At 45.0% G+C, this 22,029-nt stretch overlaps 1 protein-coding gene across 1 annotated transcript; it reads right to left on the bottom strand.

Moving 5' to 3' along the window:
* Positions 1 to 447: 447 nt before the first annotated feature.
* On the bottom strand, positions 448 to 18,329 carry LOC127298883 (uncharacterized). Its single transcript, XM_051328745.2, has 5 exons — positions 17,729 to 18,329; positions 17,132 to 17,208; positions 16,792 to 16,834; positions 16,404 to 16,515; positions 448 to 1,119 (listed from the first exon to the last, which is right to left on the bottom strand). Exons 1-5 carry the CDS (start codon positions 18,021 to 18,023, stop codon positions 717 to 719), a joined length of 930 nt encoding a protein of 309 aa, XP_051184705.1. The 5' UTR covers positions 18,024 to 18,329; the 3' UTR covers positions 448 to 716.
* Positions 18,330 to 22,029: the final 3,700 nt, after the last annotated feature.

The raw sequence follows: 22,029 nt of genomic DNA, 5'->3' as shown, positions 1-22,029 counted from the left end.
TTCTCTACACTTTTATGTATTTACAAAAATCTTGCCACTCCGTGTAACCCGACCTGCCCCTTGGAATCGATCGGATTTTCCCCTCGTCGTCCTGGCTCTGGCGGGCGTTTCGGTTTCGCGACCGCCGCCGCCATTCCCCGCCGCCGACTGCACCGTTCCCTTCCCCAAGCCTCGTCCCCTGCCACGTTCCCGACCTCTTGCAACCCATGACGTCCATGAATCGGCCGGATCGAGCTCGCTCACTTCGGCCGTCAGAGACCTCACTCGTCTGTCGCCATCGCCGTCCCCGCGACCTCTGCTGCTCCTCTCTCCTGGAAGGTGGCATGTAGAGAGAGGCATTGTACTAGGTCCCATCGAACGACAACATGCGACGTGCTAGATGTTGCGGCGGCGACGCCGTCTCTCTCCATGCCGAACTACTGAATTGATGCACAAATCAACTCAATGGGAAATATAAACCCTAATCTTTAAGGATTAAGGTGGTACATAAGTAGGGTTTTAATCTACTATTGTTGCAGAAGATAATCTGTCCAAACGCAATTATCTAGACAAAGAATCAGAAGTAACACCTTGCAACTTTTATAAAAAAGAAATCTAAGGAAAACCACACCAAGAAGAACATGGTGGTTGCTCCTGCTTTTGTTGATGTTTACTTTGCCTAATATAATTAATTAGTTAAGAACATATTAATACCACGAGTACTTCTTATAATCATTTCACAAGCACTTGAGTATCGGGGTTAGCTCATTGGAGGCTGATGACGCCGAGGACTCCATCTGCTGCCACCCCTGCCTACCCAGCCTCATCTCCAGGCTCGGTGCCATAGCCACGGCTGCGCCTTGCTGGTACTGCAGCTCACGGCGGTCACCTGCACGGCCGCCATCGCCGCCCTCGTCGTAGCGCAGCCGCCGCCGTGGCACCGCTGACCATCTGAAGCTCTCGGTATCGTCGGCGTCGTCGCGGCTGCTGCTGCTGGTGTAGCTCGCTGGCGACGGCTTTCCGGTGTGGGCGCGATCCTGGCGTGGTTCGGAGATCGTCAATGGCACCATTGCTTCTGCTGCTGCCTGTCTCTTCCATGCGTCGTCATGATCCTGCTCTCCAGCTGGTGAATCTGACCTCCTGCATGCATGCACGCGGTACACAGTACGAAAACCAATCAGTCAATGCATATATGAGTCGGAAGTTCATGTCAAGGACCTGCTGTCGTACGATCATGCAAACACCAGAAACATCACTATGGATTGTCCTCGAGGAAGTGATCGCCTAGCGCACAGTGGCTGGATCTACAAAGGCATCATTTGGATTCCCGACTTCCGCCCCGTTTCGATGCCTGGCTAGTGCATCAGTTTACTACGATATCAGAGACCGGAGGTCTCATCTTGCCAAAGCAGTACTAAAAAGGAAAATTATGTGGCATGCATAGAGCTCACATCTAAGGACTAAAATAGTGAGCTCTATGCACATGTTTCCTTACGAAAAATTCCTACGCGATTCAATCCTATGAATCAAGCAACCGATGTATGAAATATTTCTATGGATTTGATTCCTCCATTTTTCAATAAAATCGTTTGAATCAAAGAGGCCGGAACTTCGATCATCTAATTAATACACTTAACTACCTGAAGTGGGAGCATCTAGCTAGCTAGGCGAGCCAATCATGAGATATGACCACCAACATACCTGACAAAAGAGAGGAGGCCATGGGTTGGAGAAACATGTCTGGAGGTTTTCTAATCAGAAGGCCACCACACCAGTGTGACTGTGTTAGTGCTGCCAAGTGGCTTGTCCATGCTCGCCACTATTTCGGCGAAGGGCAGGGCATGCTTTCCTCCTGGTCAATGTCAATGGAGTTGCCCTTGTCTTCTTCTACCTGTTGTTAGCAAGATTCCACCACACCCTAGGGCCGGCCACACAGAGGGACAATTGATATGGATCTGAATCATCTGATCTGATCTGATCAGCCAAAAAACACAAGCCCCAGAGTGTAGCTCTGAAGCCTTCTCACAGAAAAAACCATGCAGAACATGGTTCTGTAAATAAATTACAAATGCAGGAGAGAAAAAGGTCTCCATATTCATCATGAGGAGGAGATACCGATCTAGGGCCACTGACCAGTGCAATTTTGCGCATCCAGCTCAAGATGAGAGATATAGAGAGATGTGGGAGGAGAGAGAAAGATATATGGAAGTGGTTGCATGCATGCGTGCATGCATGGGTGTTTGCAATCAGGAGCACGGTACAAATGTTTGTAGCTTGGGGTGGTACAATGCAGCAGTCAATCAGTCATGCAGAAATGTCATCTAGAGGCACGCTTGCTCTTTGAAAGAGGCGGGATCGTCAGATAGGTAGCTAGAGGGAGAAAGATGCCGCTCGATAGGGGATTGACGCGTGACAGAATATAAGTATGATGTAAATTTTCGTCATTTCAGCTGAAAAAGGCATTGACTGACAGGGTTAAGAAGGCTGCGCCTTGCTAGCTACTACTCCCGTAAGCATAGGGATCTCAACCAAAGAGCCCCCATTTGATTCTAATGCTTGGTTAACTTACTTCCTCACGGGCACTTTTGTGTGCACTAATCAAACTAAGATATATACTTCCTCCCTTCAAAAATAGGTGTCTCACTTTGTCTAGACACTTTCTAGACAAAGTGAGACACCTATTTTTGAACGGAGGGAGTATATAATTTCAGGACAAGATAAGAGCAACTCTAGGTGATCCCCGGAAATCACTTCCCTATATCTCCATGTATGTTCTCCCTTATGAATATATTCATCCCCTATATTTGAGGAGAAGACCCATATGATATCCCCTATATTCCACAATCTTTAACAAATAAAATACAATATGTATGTTGGTCACATGTGTCATGGAGACGATATACATATTTGGGACAACGAGAGAACACTGGTGGAAAAACAGGCTTCGGGTGAGCCCCAAATGTCGCGATGCTGCAGGAGCCGCGACTAATGGGGTCTTTAGTCGCGGTTCGTGTGGCGAACCGCGACCAAAGGCCTGGGCCCAGGGCGCACGGTGGCCAGCTGGTGCACGTGGGGGGCTTTAGTCGCGGTTGGGCTGGCCAACCGCGACTAAAGGTGCCCGAAGGCCTTTAGTCGCGGTTGGCCAGGCCAACCGGGACTAAAGCCCCTCCCCTATATATACCGATCCAGGAGCCAACACTTAGCCATTTGGAGCCATTCTCTTCACAAACTTCACAAGTGAGTGTTAGGTTTGCTTTTGGTTCCTCTTATGCACATAAGGTGTTTGATGAAATGCCCCAAGAGCATGAAACAAACATGATATGAAGTGTTGGAGCCACACTTGAGCTTTCTCATTTATTTTTTCCTCCTCGATCGCGGTTAGCAACTTGAACCTTTGATGTGTCATTGATAAAATATGCATGTGTGTGTAGTTCATTGTTTAATTCATATTGTTTGTAGCTAGTTAGTTTAACAAATGCATGATGCATGGTTAATTATATATTTTATATTATAATAATGCAGATGAATCGGCAATGGATGTACGGTAACCGACTCTCCGGCGAGTTCAGTACGGGTTTGAAAGATTTCCTCGTAGTGGCTAATGCGAACAAGCAGGAGGGTTTTGTTATCTGTCCATGTGTTAAGTGTAAGAATCAGAAGGGTTACTCTTCCTCAAGAGATGTTCACATGCACCTGCTTCGGCACGGTTTCATGCCAAGCTATAATTGTTGGACCAAGCATGGAGAAAGAGGGGTTATAATGGAAGAAGATGAAGAAGGGGATGATTTCAATGATGAAAGCTATCTTTCTCATTTCGGTGATACTTTCATGGAGGATGCTTTGAAGGTGAAGGGGAAGGTGAAGGGGAAGGTGAAGAAGAGGCACGTGATGATCCCGTTGATGATCTTGGTCGGACCATTGCTGATGCACGGAGACGCTGCGAAACTGAAAAAGAGAGGGAGAATTTGGATCGCATGTTAGAGGATCACAGGAAGGCGCTGTACCCCGGATGCGATGATGGTCTGAAAAAGCTGGGCTGCACTGCTGGATTTCTTTGAGATGGAAGGCACGGGCAGGTGTAGCTGACTCGGCATTTGAAAACTTGCTGAAAATGTTGAAGAATATGTTTCCAAAGAATAACGAGTTGCCCGCCACTACGTACGAAGCAAAGAAGGTTGTCTGCCCTCTAGGTTTAGAGGTTACGAAGATACATGCATGCATCAACGATCGCATCCTCTACCGCGGTGAATACGAGAATTTGAATGAATGCCCGGTATGCACCTTGCATTGCGTTATAAGATCGAGGCGATGACCCTGGTGACGATGTTGAGGGCCGAAACCCAGGAAGAGGGTTCCCGCCAAGGTGATGTGGTATGCTCCTATAATACCACGGTTGAAACGTCTGTTCAGGAACAAAGAGCATGCCAAGTTGTTGCGATGGCACAAAGAGGACCGTAAGTCGGACGGGGAGTTGAGACACCCCGCAGATGGAACGCAATGGAGAAAGATCGACAGAGAGTTCAAAGATTTTGCGGTGACGCAAGGAACATAAGATTTGGTCTAAGTACGGATGGCATGAATCCTTTTGGCGAGCGAGCTCCAGCCATAGCACACAGCCCGTGACTCTATGCATCTACAACCTTCCTCCTTGGTTGTGCATGAAGCGGAAGTTCATTATGATGCCAGTGCTCATCCAAGGTCCGAAGCAACCCGGCAACGACATCGATGTGTACCTAAGGCCATTAGTTGATGAGCTTTTACAGCTGTGGGGCAGACCTGGTGTCCGTGTGTGGGATGAGCACAAAGAAGAGGAATTTGACCTACGAGCGTTGCTTTTCGTAACCATCAACGATTGGCCTGCTCTTAGTAACCTTTCGGGACTGTCAAATAAGGGATACAATGCATGCACGCTTGCTTACATGAGGCCGAAAGTGTACATTTGCCAAATTGTAAGAAGAACGTGTACCTTGGGCATCGTCGATTTCTTAGAAAGGTCATCCGATGAAGAAAGAAAGGCAAGCATTACAACGGCAAGGCAGATCACCGGCCGAAGCCTGCGGAACACACTGCTTGCTTTGAGGTATTTGATATGGTCAAGGGTTTGAAAGTCATCTTTGGAAAGGGTCTGGCGGACAATCGGTTCCGAAGGGAGCTGACGGGCACGCAGCCATGTGGAAGAAGAAATCTATATTCTGGGAGCTAGAATATTGGAAAGTCCTAGAAGTCCGCTCTGCAATCGACGTGATGCACGTTACGAAGAATATTTGCGTGAACATCCTAAGCTTCTTGGGCGTGTATGGGAAGTCAAATGATACAAAGGAAGCACGGCGGGACCGGCAAAGTTTGAAAGACCACGATGACCGGCATCCGGAACGGTTTCAAGGTCGTGCCGGCTACGCTACGACCAAAGAAGAGAAGGTCATCTTTTTTGAATGCACGAAGCCGTATGAAGGTCCCGTCAGGATTCTCGTCCAATATAAAGGGAATAATAAACATGGCGGAGAAAAAGTTCCAAAACCTGAAGTCTCACGATTGCCACGTGATTATGACGCAATTGCTTCCGATTGCTTTGAGGGGCTCCTAGGAAAATGTTCGAGTAGCCATTGTGAAGCTATGTGCATTCCTCAATGCAATCTCTCGAGAAGGTAATCAATCCAGAAGTTCTACCACGGTTACGAACGATGTGATCCAATGTCTTGTCGATTTCGAGTTGGTGTTCCCGCCATCCTTCTTCAATATTATGACGCACCTCCTGGTTCACCTAGTCGATGAGATTTCCATTCTCGGTCCTGTATTTCTACACAATATGTTCCCCTTCGAGAGGTTCATGGGAGTATTAAAGAAATATGTTCGTAACCGTGCTAGGCCGAGAAGGAAGCATCGCCAAGGGCTATGGAAATGAGGAGGTAATTGAGTTTTGTGTTGACTTTGTTCCTGACCTTAAGCCGATTGGTCTTCCTCAATCGCGGCACGAGGGGAGACTAAGTGGAAAAGGCACGATCGGAAGGAAATCAATGATATGTATGGACGGCCATTCTACGGTGAAGCACACCACACGGTTACGACCAATTCCAGCTTGGTGGCTCCGTACTTTGAGAAACACAAGAATATTTTACGCTCGGACAACCACAGGAAGCATGAATCCTGGATTAGGAAGGCCCACATGGAGACTTTCGGCAGTTGGTTGAGAAAACATTTAATGAGTGACAATAAGGTTGTAGATCAGCTGTACATGTTGGCCAAGACACCATCTTCGACTATAACGACTTTCCAAGGGTACGAGATAAATGGGAATACATTTTACACGATCGCCCAAGATAAAAAGAGCACCAACCAAAACAGTGGTGTCCGCTTTGATGCAGCAACCGAGAATGGGCAAAAGGTCACATATTATGGTTACATAGAGGAGATATGGGAACTTGACTATGGACCCTCCTTTAGGGTCCCTTTGTTCCGGTGCAAATGGTTCAAGCTAACAGGAGGTGGGGTAAAGGAGGACCAGCAATACGGAATGACAATGGTGGATTTCAACAATCTTGGTTACCTTGACGAACCATTCGTCCTAGCGAAAGATGTCGCTCAGGTTTTCTATGTGAAGGACATGAGTAGCAAACCGAGGAAACGGAAAGATAAGAAAACGATCAGTACATCATGCGATGATCCAAAGCGCCACATTGTTCTTTCGGGGAAAAGAAAGATGGTGGGAGTGGAGGACAAGACAGACTTGTCAGTAGATGTTAATATGTTTGGTGTAATTCCGCCCTTCAAAGTGTACACCGACCCAAGCAATAAGTTAAATGATGAGGATGCTCCATGGATACGGCAGCATCGTAAGCAAGCGGGGACACAAGGAAAGAAATGATGTGTAATAATTTATTGTACCAAACTTTGTTGAATGGATCATGTGAATTATATTACCCGTGATGTGTTTGGTGTCCATTTTCGAATGATTCAATAATTGACTCGAGATAGCAACGATGATACAAGAAATTTGGAGTGACTAAGTCATACTCCTGCATACAAGAAATTTGGAGTGACTAAGTCATACTCCTGCATACATGAAATTTGGAGTGACTAAGTCATACTCCTGCATACATGAAATTTGGAGTGATTTAGTCATACTCCTGCCTAGGCGTATAATATGCATACTCGTAGTCTTCATAGCCGCCGCCGTTGTACTGGTAGTCGTCGCCTTCTAAGTTGCCGGCGTCGTCGTCGCTCTTGTCGTCATCGTCGTCGTCGGGCGGCGCTCGTGGCTCGAGCGAGGGTAGCGCGGGCGGGGGATATCGCCGGCCGTGATGTAGTCCATGACGCTCTGCGAGTCCGGTCGTACCACCATAGCCGACGGCCGGCCTCGTGGAAGTTTCCGGGGAGGCGGACCGTCCTCCTCATACAGCGAGCGCCCTCTCACGCCGATTGATGAAGAAGGCGTCCCAAGTATGCTGGTTATCGGGATGCCGGCGGGATTCATCCATTGCTCCGGCGTGAGGTCGAGGTAGTAGTGGTTCGTGATGGCCGCCGGCGCGCAGTACACGAGGGACGGGAGGGACCGGCACGCCGCCGGCGCTTAGGCTCCGGCCAGCGAGACGCGGTAGCCGGTGGACAAGGGTAGTTCGAGGCGCAAAGCTCCTCCACCTGCGGTAGGTTAGAGTGGGTGCGGTGGAAGCCATGAGAGAGTGATGAGAGATTGTAGAGATGTGATAATGCTGGCCAAGCCGGGCTACCTATATGTAGTGACAAATGGCGGGAAAAATGGGAGCGGGAAGACAGAGGCGGGAAGAAAGAGACGGGAAGAAAGTGGCGGGAAGAAAGAGGCGGGAAGAAAGTGGCGGGAAGAAAGTGGCGGGAAGAAAGAGGCGGGAAGAAAGTGGCGGGAAGAAAGTGGCGGGAAGTATTTTTTTGATTTTTTGATATATTATTTGTATTTTTAAGAATTTGAATTGAATTAGTTTTATTTTTCTGATTTTTACGATATATTTTTTGTATTTTTAGGAATTTGAATTGAATTATTTTATTTTTCTGATTTATTTGATATATTTTTTGTATTTTTAAGAATTTGAATTGAATTAGTTTTATTTTTCTGAATTTTTTGGTATATTATTTGTATTTTCAACAATTTGAATTGAATTAGTTTTATTTTTCTGAATTTTTTGGTATATTATTTGTATTTTTAAGATTTTGAATTGAATTAGTTTTATTTTTATGAATTTATTGATGTATTATTTGTATTTTTAAAATTTTGAATTGAATTAGTTTTATTTTTCTGAATTTTTTGATATATTATTTGTATTTTTAAAATTTTGAATTGAATTAGTTTTATTTTTCTGAATTTTTTGGTATATTATTTGTATTTTTAACATTTTGAAATGAATTTGTTTTATTTTTCTGAATTTCTTGATATATTATTTGTATTATTAACATTTTGAATTGAATTAGTTTTATTTTTGTGAATTTTTTGATATATTATTTGTATTTTATGATTTTGAAAAAGAAAAGTAATTTGAAAAAGACCTTTAGTCGCGGGTGGCCTGGCCAACCGCGACTAAAGGTCTCTGCTTGTGAACGAAAAAACCCGGCAAAAAAGCCTTTAGTCGCGGTTGGCCTGGCCAACCGCGACTAAAGGGTGCCCTTTAGTCGCGGGTCGCCTCCCCAACCGCGACTAAAGGGTGGGGGCTATAAATATCTCGCGCGAACCGTCGCCTCCGCCATCGTCTTCATCGTCTTCTCCGCCGAACCCCAGACGCCGCCGCCGACGCCAGACGCCGCCCGCGAGATCGACGTCGTCGCCGCACTCGCCATCGCCGCAGACGCCGTCGCCGCCGCCTCTCGTCGCCGCCGATCCGTATGTCGCCGCGCGCCCGCGCCCCCTACGCGTACTGCTGTCGCGCCGCCCGCGGATGACGCGCGCGCCGCCCGCCAGACGCGCCCGCCGAGCGCGCCGTCGCCGCCGCCCGCCAGACGCGCGCCCCGCTTCACGCCCGCGCGCGCCACGCCGACGCGAACGCCGCGCCAGACGCCGCCCGGCCGCGCGCCAGAAAAGGAGAGAGAGAGAGGGCCGGGCCGGATTATTTTTCCCTTTTTTGTGTTTTTTTTTTCTTTTTAATTTTAACTAGTTAATTAGTTTAACAAAAACGGTAAATTAACAAAAAAAAGTAAAACTTGATAATTTGTAACTAAAATTTTATACTTAACACAAATTTGTAACTAAAATTTTATACTTAACACAAATTTGTAACTAAAATTTTATATACTTAACAAAAATTTACCTAAAATTTTGTATACTAACAAAATTTTGTATACTTAACAAAATCTTGACTTAACAAAAATTTTACTTAACAAAAATTTTACTTATCAAAATTTTGACTTAAGAAAATTTTTACTTAGCGCCGTCACCACCGCCCTCTCGGTCACCGCCACCGCCCTCTCGGTCACCGCCACCGGTCCGCTGCGTCCCCCCTTTCGCCACCGCCACCGGTCACGCGGTCACTGCGTCCCCCCTCTCGCCACCGCCACCGGTCTCTCGGTCACGCGGTCACTGCGTCCCCCCTCTCGCCACCGCCACCAGTCTCTCGGTCACGCGGTCACTGCGTCCCCCCTCTCGCCACCGCCACCGGTCTCTCGGTCACGCGCGCGGTCACTGCGTCCCCCCTTTCGCCACCGCCACCGGTCTCTCGGTCACGCGGTCACTGCGTCCCCCCTCTCGCCTCCCTCGTCGCCCTCTCTCTTTATATGTAGAAGAGATGTGATAATGCTGGCATATACACAATTAATTTGTTTTGACTACATGTTTTCAGATCGACATATGGCGGACGATAGAGCTGACCCGATTCTGGACAACTATGATCCGGACGCTGAAGACCATATGTTCGGCATCATAAATGGCGATATTCCATTTGTGCCGACCGGAGAAGAAGAAGATGATATCTCTTCTTATCTGAACCTTGAGGGTGAAGATGAAGGGCGCCGTCAGCAAGATGGTGCCGAAGAAACGTCGATAAACGACGATCTTCAGTTGGAAGTAGCAACCACCTCCGGCGCCGAGGTATATATATATATATACATATTGAGCGTCTGATTTGAATAAATGTGTGTGTACTAACGCGCGCGACTCTCTTTCTTATTTTAGCCCTCGGCCGGATCGTCGAAAAAATCGAGTACGTCGTCAAAGCGTGGCGCAACCAAGACGATGAAAGCAGGAGAAACATGCACCATCGATGTTGTCGATGAAGCAACCGGCAGGCCGCTGGAGCCCAGCAAGAACGCCACCAAGTTTGTCAGCCAATGCGGAGCCGTTGTTAGAGACAACGTCTCGATCACCCGCCAGGAGTGGAATGAGCCAAAGAAGGCACGTGTTGGTTTCACTTTTGTCGATAAGAGAGAAAAAAGATTGCTTCAACAAGCTTATGGAACATTTCGTTATACCTCCGGAATACCGCAAATACGATGAGGAGGGTAACAAGATTACGGAAAACAAGGAGAGGCGCAAGCTAGTCAAACGATTCGCTCTTTCTAGGATGGCCAACGCATTCGGAAATACAAGCAAAATCTAGCCCATGACTTTGTCAACCAGGGCAAGACTCCGGATTTCAAAGGACAATATGAGAAACTGCAACATGATTGGCCAGATTTTGTGAAGCAAAAGAAATCGGAGCAGTTCCTTGAACTATCGAAAAAAATAAGGAAGATGCGGCCAAGAAGGAGTACAATCATAAAATGGGGCCAGGAGGGTATCGCTTTTGGCAGCCTAAGTGGGAGAAGATGGAGAACGAGCTGAGGCGCGAGGAATCCGTCCAGGTACGGAGGGATGGGACCCAAGGGCCAAAAGCTGGTGGTACGGGCATGGGGGATCGCTGAACCCGGAGACGGGAGTGTGTTTATCGGGGCAAAATAATTACACCCACCCAAAAGCTTATTGAGGCAATGAGGGAGGCTCAAGAGGGGAGGATCAGGTTCAACGGAGAGAACGACGCCACGACAAAAGCCCTCGGGAATCCTGAACACGGAGGACGTATACGAGGCATGGGGCCCATTCCGTGGAAAATAGGGTTCCGGAACGATGACCCGTACGGTTACGAAGCCGTAAGAGAAAGATGGATCGGGATGCAGATGTTGTGGCGAAGTTGGTAACGGAAATGGATGTGATGAAGAAAACCGTGAGTGTACTAGTCGCCGAAAGAGATGCAGCTCGGGCGCAGCATGCTGAAGATCATCCAATGGATCTCGGAAGCCAGCAGCGGAGAAGAAGCAGCGTGGCTTCCACGTAGGCCTCACCGGCTGGTGCACCGACGATAGAAATTCTTGCACCGGAGCCTGCGGTGGTCGAAATTACTGCACCGGAGCCTCCTCGCTACCCCGTGGACGATATAAAGGAGATGAAAGCATGTCATCTGTATTATCCTATCGGGAACATGTCCATGAAGGTAGCCATCGGCAGTGCTTTGCCACCTGGAGCACTCCACCACAACAACCCCATTCAAGATGGCTATGCTCGTGTGACGGTGGAGGAGATAGTCCAACGGTTTGAGGACACGGACATTGACATTGCTACACACGAAGGGGTGAAAAGACTTGGAGATGTCAAGCGCCAGTTCATTCTATGGCGAGAAGAAATTTATCAAGTTTCCGGGCGAGGCGCCAACAAGTCCACCCCGTACGGTGGTGGTGGTGGCGGTGGCGGTGACGGTGGCGGTGGCGGTGGCGGTGACGGTGGCGGTGGCGGTGACGGTGCCGGTGGAGCTTCACCTAAGACACCTCATTCACGTCGGCCCGACGCCGCCGCCCCAGGTCCTCGTCCGGCGGGTGATCGGACACCGGTACCGCCCCCAATCCACCTCCGGCGAAGAAGCGAGAAGCAGTCCTGGGTTATTAACCCGGACCCTTACGTACCTAAGAAAACAAAGGTACCGGAGGTATCACGAAGCCTCTCCCCACGAGGCCTTGGGAAAGTAGTGCCGAGGAAGTCGAGGCGGGCGCGGCTGCTGATTTAGAGAAATGGAAGGCGGCGTCAAGAAGAAAATAGAGGCGAGCCCAAGCCGTATATTCGACAAGGAAAAGCGAGTGGGCTAAGTCATTTTTGAACACACCGTCCCAAGCCGCGAAGAATCTGCACGACGACTATTTACGTGAACTTCGTAGGCAAGCACTCGCGTTCAAGAACAGGAAAGAGTTGGCGGAGAAGAAAGCCTTGAAGGACGAGGCCGAGTCAAAATTAGAAAGGGGGAAAGAAGTTGCCCAGCTCGGGGAACAAAGTAAACAATCGATCGCCCCGCTCATAGTGCAAGCCGCCGATCCGGATGCCCCGATATCATAGCAGCTGCGGCAACATGGATTGACCGTAACGAGTGCCGAGAGAACAAGCGGCCGAGTTAGGTATCACTCTTCGTGCCTTTGCTAGGTCTTGATGAGGCGCCAATGAAGGACGTAGTATTTACATATGTGAAGAATGGCCCTCTCGTCGAGCCTGCGCGAGGAAGGGGATCTACCTCGACAAATGCTAGGTCTGCTAAATTGGTACAAGGGTTACATAAAACATAAAAACGCCAAAGAGTATATCTATGCGGAAGTTAGATATGAGCATCACTTCAAACATTCACGGGTACAAATTCCTACTGAGTGAATTGTTCCAGCTGTTCAATCTGCGCGACCTCGACAAATCTATCATCGGTTGCTACGTTACGTAAGTGATTTATTAATTTCTACCCCATCTCGTTCATTGCACTGCTGTCCTAACTATCTTGTTGTGTACGCTATTATGCGAGAATGAAGAAGCGGGAAATGCGAATAAGGAACATCCATGATGTTGGGTTCATTGACCCACACATCGTTAATTCACATGTGTTAGAACACCACCCCGCCGACGTGGAGGATGACTGTGGCGGTTTATTAGAAAACAGCAACGAAAAGTGATATTCTATTTCCTTACCATTTTGGGTGAGTGTTTCTGTCTTGAGCACATTCTCTTTTGTTTACTCCATGCATGGTATGTGGCTAATCGATGAGTTATGCATGACTGTGCATGTATCGTGTCCGCGAGGTTCCACTTTGGATTCTTATGGTAATTAAAGTTCAGACCTCCTCGGTTCTCGTCCACGACTCTCTGAATATGGATCCGGCGCTTTGGGGCGACATGAGAAAAATGATGCAAAAGTAATTATTTTCATTCATTTGCGCTCTATATCGATCGGCCTATTTCGTTCATCATTTCCTAATATCAAGTAACCGATTAATAACTCTCTTGTTTATTTAATTTTCTTTGCCTCGTAGGGTTTGGAGACGGTTCGTAGATACCAAGGTCGGTGAATTCAAAAAGGAGCTACATTTTAAAATGGTAGTGCCGACGCATCGGGGATATTCAGCCACCGGGGACCAATCTATGTGGATACTATGTTTGTGAGAGGATCCGGAGATACTGCAATGAGCGGGACCAGACGTGTGAGAACAACATCACGAGGAATAACCTCCGGAAGACGCTTAGTCCGAAGCTCGCTTCCGACCACTTCAAGAGGAACTAGCTGGATGGTTGGCGAGGAAGTCATCGATCCTAGAGGAGAACACTATTACGATGACGTAGAACTTTATATGCACCAGAATTTGTAACTAACTTGTTCAAAATTGTATATGGTCATCCGATATTGAATATATATTGTATATGGTCATCCGATATTGAATATATATTGTATATTCCTCTTGAATTCCTTTTGGTTCTAATTTCAAATTTGTTTGAAATTGTACATTCATATGCATGTATGTATACAGTACCGTAGAATATGTGAAACTCCTTCAAAATTAAAACCCAAAAGAAATAAAACAATACAAATTAAAAAGAAACCAGATTTAGGGGGAGGGGGGCTAAAACCCTAAACCCTGCGGAGGCCTTTAGTCGCGGTTGGCCAGAAGAACCGCGACTAAAGGTCCTCCGCCCTGGCGCTCGCCTGCGGCCCACGTGGACGGGCCTTTAGTCGCGGTTCGTAAGGAACCGCGACTAAAGGGGGGGGGGGGGCCTTTAGTCGCGCTGCTTTGGTCGCGGTTGGGCCACCGCGACTAATGGCAGTTGCCAACCGCGACCAAAGCCCTTTTTTCCACCAGTGGAACCCACATGGGAGAACAAGACTACAATGGGGGATGCATATCGGTTTTTTATTTCCCCCATATATTATGTTGGCTGGGGTGCATATCAATTATCCTAGGTATGCTTCAAATTACAGCATATGCCAAAGGACAATGTCATAAGAATAACTGCATAATCACTTACTTCTAAATTCACAGTGTTCTCCAAAGGGAGGGGCTTCATATTAAATCATGAAATACGACATATCTGGATCTCTAAATTTGGCCAACTACCGTACATGCATGTTTCTTAAATGGAAAGATATTTCAAAATTTTAAACACATATTGAAGAACCACCGCCAATAAATACTACGGACTCCCTATATATCAGATACACCAAATTTAAGAGGAGGTTAAGTTTACCCTTTTAAAACCCAAAGGAAAATCTACTTACACTATTGCGGATTAGGAAAACCGGGAAAAAACTCAAGTTTACAAACATGGCCAAACCTAACGAGCCAAGGCACAATGCACCACCAGCAAACATGCCAGGACTAGACAAACTCAACATATAGAGAAGGTTGGTTACCGAAGCTAACCATGAATGTCATCGCCGCACGGTCAAATGGTGAAACATCGATCGCCACCCATACTATTGTATCAAGCCCATGCAACCCAAGTCACAATCCCTGGTCATTGGACCAATAACGTGTCATCACCATCTTGTCTTCCTTCAGGGCGTGGCAGCTCCATAATCACCATGGCAAGATGAAACAATGTATAGGAAACCGAACATCCATGCCAAGTAGTTGAATATGAAGCTGTTTAGCCATCATCATCATTGTCACAAGAATCACCATGCAGAGACACGCATCAAAAGCCAATCTTCTATTAGTCGTGTTATCGCACATGGCGAATACCGGATACGAACAATGGGATCCAGCTCTCATGGTGAATGAAGCAAGGTTGAGAAACGACATCATCAGTAGATCCATCAAATAAGATATATTAGGCTTTCACGTGAAGAACAGTTGCTGAAGGTAGAAGTCATCAGATATCTCCACAATGAGTCCCACGTCGGCAAGTGCGGATGCGGAGTTGGCAAGAGATAGGGAAGGGTATCACCCGAAGTACCCAGATCCAACACCCCGGCACAATGGGCTAAGGGCCACAGCCCCCAGACCATGACGACAATCACGAGCCCAACAAACAAGGGGTTAACTGTAATTTCTGTTATAGCCACCAAATGTCACTCTTTTAAAGTATGGCAGTTTAGGATTTCCACTATATTGGTACCATTTATCTTGGACTTCCAATCAACTAGCAAATTATACAGTAGTAAACCCAAAACCTTAGTCTAATATTTTGGGTTTACTATTGTCTATATGCAACTAGAGAAGGTCAATCCACTTGGAATTAGTTACATGGCTGGATTCATCATCATTTAGATATACTCTTATGTTTTAATTTACCTACCTCTCTTGGTTTAGTATGTCAAACCTTGTAAATATTGGCCAAGAAATAAAAAAAAATATCAACATTCACAATACTAAATGCATATAATATAAAAATATACTTTATAGCGGTCTAATACCATAGATGTTAATATTTTTTCTAAGTATTTGACCAAACTTTAAATTTTTTGATTTTAACTAAACTCAGAATCACCGAGGCAAATAATGGTAGTAACATAATACTACTGACATTTCCAATTTAATTCGTCCAGGTCACAGAAGGCAGGAGGAATATAAAAGAAGAAAGTCCATTTTTCATCCTTCAATTTGCACATAAGTTTACATTTGGTCCCAAATTTTTTATTTGGTACAAAACAGATCCTACGGTTTGCAAACTCGTTCAAACGCCTGGTTCTACTGATCTTTTTGGGAAAACACGGAACAGACCCGAACCAGCTTGAAAACCTGGGTGCGAAAAACCCAAACCTTTCACCAAAATCAATCGTACTAAGCCAACCATAGCAAAAAAAAATCCATCTTTTCAAGCGAGAGGACCAGGGATTTTTTTTCCACCTGGTTTCCATCTACGAAGAAAATCAGAAGACCCTGACGTTTGGAAGGGTCAGCAAAGTTTAAGGTCCATTTTGTACCAAATGAAATATTTAGGATGAGAAGTGGACTCTCCTGAAAGTTTAAGGTTGAAAAATGAAATTTCTTTAATATAAAATAAGGCATGTGATGTAAATGCATGCGTACAACAGATGCATCCATAGTACTAGTACTACTCCAAATGCAGTAAAATTGCAGAATCTTGCTGACACAAGAGCCAAGATAATGAAACAATGCACCTTTAAAAATTGGCACTAGTTATATTTATCTGGAATACTGAGCTCGATCATAATAGAATAGATTAATTTATATACCTATTAGTCGTATGATTGACCATGTCGCAGTTGAACTCATGAAATCTAGTGATCACGTCATCACCAATGGCACCCCTTCTCAGAAAGCCCATGTCTCTGGTCTGGCCATGGCCTGCAAACAGACCATATATACACATATATATAGTTAAATTAATGCATGCATGTGTCTTATCACACTACACAATACAAACATTTGGGTACAAACTATCTCTACAGTTGTGCTTATGGGGCACACAGGCTTGGAGCTATAGCTAGAGATGACACACTCTCATCCCATGCCAATAGTTCCACACTGTATGTGACATGACCTTGAATAAACCAACTCAAGCCATGTAACTAATTCCAAGGGGGTCAAGCCATAAAGGATGTAGGCACTATGTATTTTTACCTGCAACACATGATTTGTCTGTGCCCTTCACTGTTCTGTACATCTGCATGGAAGAGAATATGTAGAAAATTATAAGAAATTAGAAATTAATTAGCTTAATCTATTGTGCTGCATTTTGCTTTAGTTTCCGAAGAGTAAATAGTTATGGGGTGTACATTACGGAGAAAAAAATGACAAGATGTACTTGGTCAGAAGCTACTATACTTCCTTTTGTTTTTGAGTGGTCAGAAGCTAGCAATATATAAAAGAGTACATAAAAATATGTTTTGTTGAGATAGCAGCATGCATATATGCATGAATGCATGCAGGTGAAAATTATACTCCATGAGGTACTACTTGCCTGCAGGTGGCTCTTGACGTGTGCCAGTGTAAGATCCTTCACGTTCATCAGTTCCAAGACTGACTTTGGTGTAGCTCCTGGAAGAAATTGCAACAGAAAAGGGATTAAATTGAGTTTGAGAAACCAACAACTTGCAGAAGCCGGGGTTTCTACCCCATTTCAGAAAAAAAAAAGAGAAACCAACAAGAGCTTGTGAGCTGTGACACATGCATAAAGGTAAATTAAATCGAGTATAAACTCACAAGGTTGATGATTCATCATATGAAGCTATACTTCTGGATGAAAGAAACAAAATTTACTATATTTGATGTTATCTTCTTAGGAAAATGAAAAACTAGAGAGAAAACATAGGAGACTAAAGGAAACATTAACAAACGGAAACACATATTGGCAAGAATATGCATAACATATATACCTACTAATTAAACAATCGCCCATTTAGGCTCAAGAACCCATTTTGAAATACCACCGAGGAAAAATCCAAGAAAACAGCACCATCACATCAACTAGTCGCATCTACTGGTGTATAACTACCCTACTGTTAAATAGGGAATGAATTATTGGTCCAATATTACATGAGCTTTTACATGAACATACTCTCTTGGCCACCGAGGAGTTGGACGGCACGCACGAAGTGCGCGTGGAGCGCGGTGGTCCACCGCATCCTAGGAGCCCTCGAGCTCCTCTTCCTGCCACCACCCGCAGGCCTCGCCACGGCAAACGAGCTCTCCTTGAACCCATGGGTCTGGGTCGGCCGGTGTAGTACCTCCAGGAAGTGGTGCCTCTTCACCGCTGCCACGGCCGTGTCCGGCGAAGGAGGGCTGATGTGCAGGGAGAGATCAGGAGCCGCTGCTGCAGTAATAGCACGAGCCTCAGGAGGAAGAGTGCTCATTGTGGCTAGCAATCGATTATTTTTGTGAGCGTGTGAGTTCTTGCTGGTTTCAAGGAGGAGACGAAGGGGATGTGGGATTGGGTGAATAGGCTATGAGTGCCATATCATTTTCCTGTTGGGTTTTGTGTTTGGGAGAAAGAGAGGAAAAAGATGAGGGGAGGGTAGAATTCTAGGGTCTAGAGTGATAGAGAAGGGAAGAGGGGTGGCATTTGGCAGTGTCCCAGGTAGGGAATAAGATGAGAGAGATGCATGTTTGTAGTTGAAGAAATCAGAGGCATAATGGGGGGAGAGATGGTGTGGTCAGGGCTCAGCTATCATGAAATGGAAAGAGGGGGCAGCGACCGGTTTGGATCGTGACATGCTCTAATGGATCTAGCTTAAGCTGTGGAGCAATGGACAGCTTGTCAACCGTGCATGTGTTTCTCAAGCGAGAGCTGATAAAAATGACCCCTTCATATAGTTTTGCAAACAGTTGACCCACATTTAAAATTTAACCAATTCTAATAATTTGTTGTCAACGGCATCCTCTACTGCGTTCAACTTTGGCTATGCCATTTTTTGGTTGAACTTTCTGAGGAGCATCAAATTTATTAATTCTCACTTGATCTCACTAGTGCATTTGTATATACTAAAGGGGGAGTTTGTGAATGATGTCTTGATATACTTTGTGGCACAATAATTATTAAATACATCTCATTGAATTCATTATTTCGTATAACATTATACAATATCACAAAACTACATGAAGGATAATAGTTAGTATGTGGCCAGTACAAATAAAAATTGACAGAGAATAGTAATGTGGCGGCACTCAACGGAGGGTCTCTTCGGTGGCCACCAGTTCATGAAATTGGACCCGGAGAACAATTAATGAAAGTAAGGGATCCTTCCGAGGCAAGGTGTTCCTATGTTCGTCTGAGAATCAATTTTGAACTCGGGATTTTGAAGATAAGGATGCGTCTATGATCCTTGTGAACATACGATCTGAAGCTATCAGCCATGTGAAGATAATGATCTTTTTCTTTATATTATTGTTCACGGATCTTCGAACTTGTTGAGCTACAAACTTCAAAAGAGATGATACTTGTATGTCAAGATATGTTGCACAAGATGTAGTTACTTTATATTCAAAATATGTATGCGTGCTAGAAACCAATTGTGAGAGCTTGAATATATATGTACTTTAGGCTAACCTGAATTGTATTAGTACGATAATAAATCATTGTATTCCGATAATCGACCAGCTAACCACGATGGATTGTATTAATGCGACAATATATTATTTTATTGCAGTATATCAACCAATTAGCCAGCCTCAATTTGTAATTCTGATTTTTTAAATTCTGATAAATAAAGCACCGACGACCGGATAACTAAGTACACACACTGCTATCACAACAGAAGTAACGAACATCACCTAATATAAACATTACAGCCGACAATACGTACATTAATTGTTGGCCACACGCTACCATGACATCCTGATAATTCTTATTGTCAATGAAGATGTCAAATATCCTCACCGATGACGGAATGGTTGTAAGAAAACATGTCAGAGTTACATTATTAATGGTGGATGACTGTGCACTGGTGTGTCATTAATGCATTCACATCTGGCGGTTGTCGAAACAACGAGCACGTCACTGAATATCTAAAATTGACGGTAATATTGTAATCCTCGCAGAATATGACTTTTGTTGAGTATCATTTGGTTATGTAGCTGTCCATAGTACTTTAATATGAATCCTCGCCTTGTCAATTGGACGCCTATTAATGACACTCGTTTCTAGAACTGATAGTCACAAATGTGTGTCTCTAGCGACGCGTCTAACACCCATCACTGATATACATTACCAGTGGATGTATATCAGTGATGTTGGCCTCTATTGTGTGCGAAAAACACGTCTGTCACTAGTAAGCCTTTTCCGGTAGTGAAACATAATGGAATGTTGTCATATAATGCACCTTTTTTTTGGCATATATCCGTTATCTCAAGTTTTTGCAGTTATTCGATTGTTTTAAAAGAATGTTGAGCCGGGCCCGGGTCCTCGATCGAGAGAGAATCTGTAAATGATGCAAATGGTTCGGGAAATAGGTTCCTCAGAGCACACAATTCATTCATAAGCTTTGCAATTTTTGCTTTTTTTTATTCCTTAGAATCTTTTTTTTTGTCCCTTCCACATCTTAAAGGCACGAGCAGGGCCAGTACATTTGTATTAGGTATTCACCCTATGTTCTGCTCACACTATCTCTCTTTTAATTTCTTTTTTTGTATGTTAATACTGCACCAGCCAAGAAACAAATCAACAAAGCGCTCTTCCCACGCAAATAAGGATGTTGCCACTTCTAGGTAAGGTGCCAATTTAAACACAAGTTAAATAAATCTAGTACAATTGTTAGAAAATGCACTAACTTTATCTCTCGTTTCTCCTTGCAACAGAACAAAGGTCCACCTAGAACAAGGGTCCAGCTCAATCTAAAAACCGAGAGCAAAGCAGAAAAAACAGACCAGTTAGTTGACCTACCAATTGTTCTAGACTATGCAAGTACCTTGAGACATATTGGAATACTAAGTGTCCATCTCACAGTTTATGTATAATTATCCTAATTGTAGTCATGCGTTCGTGTAATACTCTGTTTGATATGGTTGGTTGTTCGGGATGTTATGTATTGTATAACATTATGAATCTATTACCGTTTCCAACCAACGGAAACCTTTGAAATATCCCAGGTCTAGACATCTTCCAGCCAAATGCAAACAATTATCATCAAACCATGCGTGCGGTGCACGCCGCTGATGCTTCCTAGTATCTATTGTGCTTATAGAGAAAAAGGTAAAAAAAAAGAAGTAAAGAGACTAACTAGGGGATGAGTTCTTATGATGTGCTATTGGTAATGTGTAAATAATTCATTTTATGTGTGTTTGAAAAGGACACAATAGGTAGCTAGCTAGCTATGGCTTTTGGTAGTTTGCATTAGTACAAGGATTAAAATAAAACTAGAAGGATACCCCGCTCATTGCAGCGGGAATTTCTCTGAGAACTCTATTTTGTAAAAAATAAAAGGATATAAATTGATTGGAATAGGATGTTATTTGTAGAAACATGTATGATTTAATTGGCGTAAATAGTCAAGAGGGTAATTTAAAAAACTGACTTGAAAAGGTTATGTAGTTGACGGCTAAAAGTTGATGATGTGGATAATTGGATGGCTTAAAAAATAGATGATTTGGCTTGCATGTAGAGTATTAATGAATGTTAGTGGGGGATGACATGGACAATTGGATGGCTAATAGAATGGATGATGTGGATAGCTTGCATGTTGAGATAGACAACTTAAATGACCCTTGATACCTCCCAAACGTATCTATAATTTCTTATGTTCCATGCTACTTTATTGATGATACTCACATATTTTATACACATTATATGTCATTATTATGCATTTTCCGGCACTAACCTATTGACGAGATGCCGAAGAGCCAGTTGCTGTTTTCTGTTGTTTTTGGTTTCAGAAATCCTAGTAAGGAAATATTCTCGGAATTGGACGAAATCAACGTCCAGGGTCCTATTTTTCCACGAAGCTTCCAGAAGACCGGAGAAGTAACGAAGTGGGACCACGAGGTGGCCACACGCCAGGGCGGCGAGGCCTGGGCCCTGGCCGCGCGGCCCTGTTGTGTGGGCCCCTCGTGACGCCCCCCGACCTTCCCTTCCGCCTACTTAAAGCCTTCGTCGCGAAAACCCCAGTACCGAGAGCCACGATACGGAAAACCTTCCAGAGACGCCGCCGCCGCCAATCCCATCTCGGGGGATTCAGGAGATCGCCTCCGGTACCCTGCCGGAGAGGGGAATCATCTCCCGGAGGTCTCTTCATCGCCATGATCGCCTCCGGATCGATGTGTGAGTAGTCCACCCCTGGACTATGGGTCCATAGCAGTAGCTAGATGGTTGTCTTCTCCTCATTGTGCTATCATGTTAGATCTTGTGAGCTGCCTATCATGATCAAG

The sequence above is a fragment of the Lolium perenne genome, chromosome 5 (genome assembly GCF_019359855.2).
Source record: "Lolium perenne isolate Kyuss_39 chromosome 5, Kyuss_2.0, whole genome shotgun sequence".
Taxonomy (NCBI): Eukaryota; Viridiplantae; Streptophyta; class Magnoliopsida; order Poales; family Poaceae; genus Lolium; species Lolium perenne.
This window is presented reverse-complemented; position numbering and strand designations above follow the sequence as displayed.

Excerpts from the sequence above, each read along its gene's own strand:
- LOC127298883 (XM_051328745.2), bottom strand. The coding sequence starts at position 18,023 with ATGAGCACTCTTCCTCCTGAGGCTCGTGCTATTACTGCAGCAGCGGCT. Across the intron at positions 17,209-17,728 it reads ACTCCTCGGTGGCCAAGAGA|GAGCTACACCAAAGTCAGTC; the intron begins GTATGTTCATGT and ends AATTTCTTCCAG. Across the intron at positions 16,835-17,131 it reads ACGTCAAGAGCCACCTGCAG|ATGTACAGAACAGTGAAGGG; the intron begins GCAAGTAGTACC and ends TCTTCCATGCAG.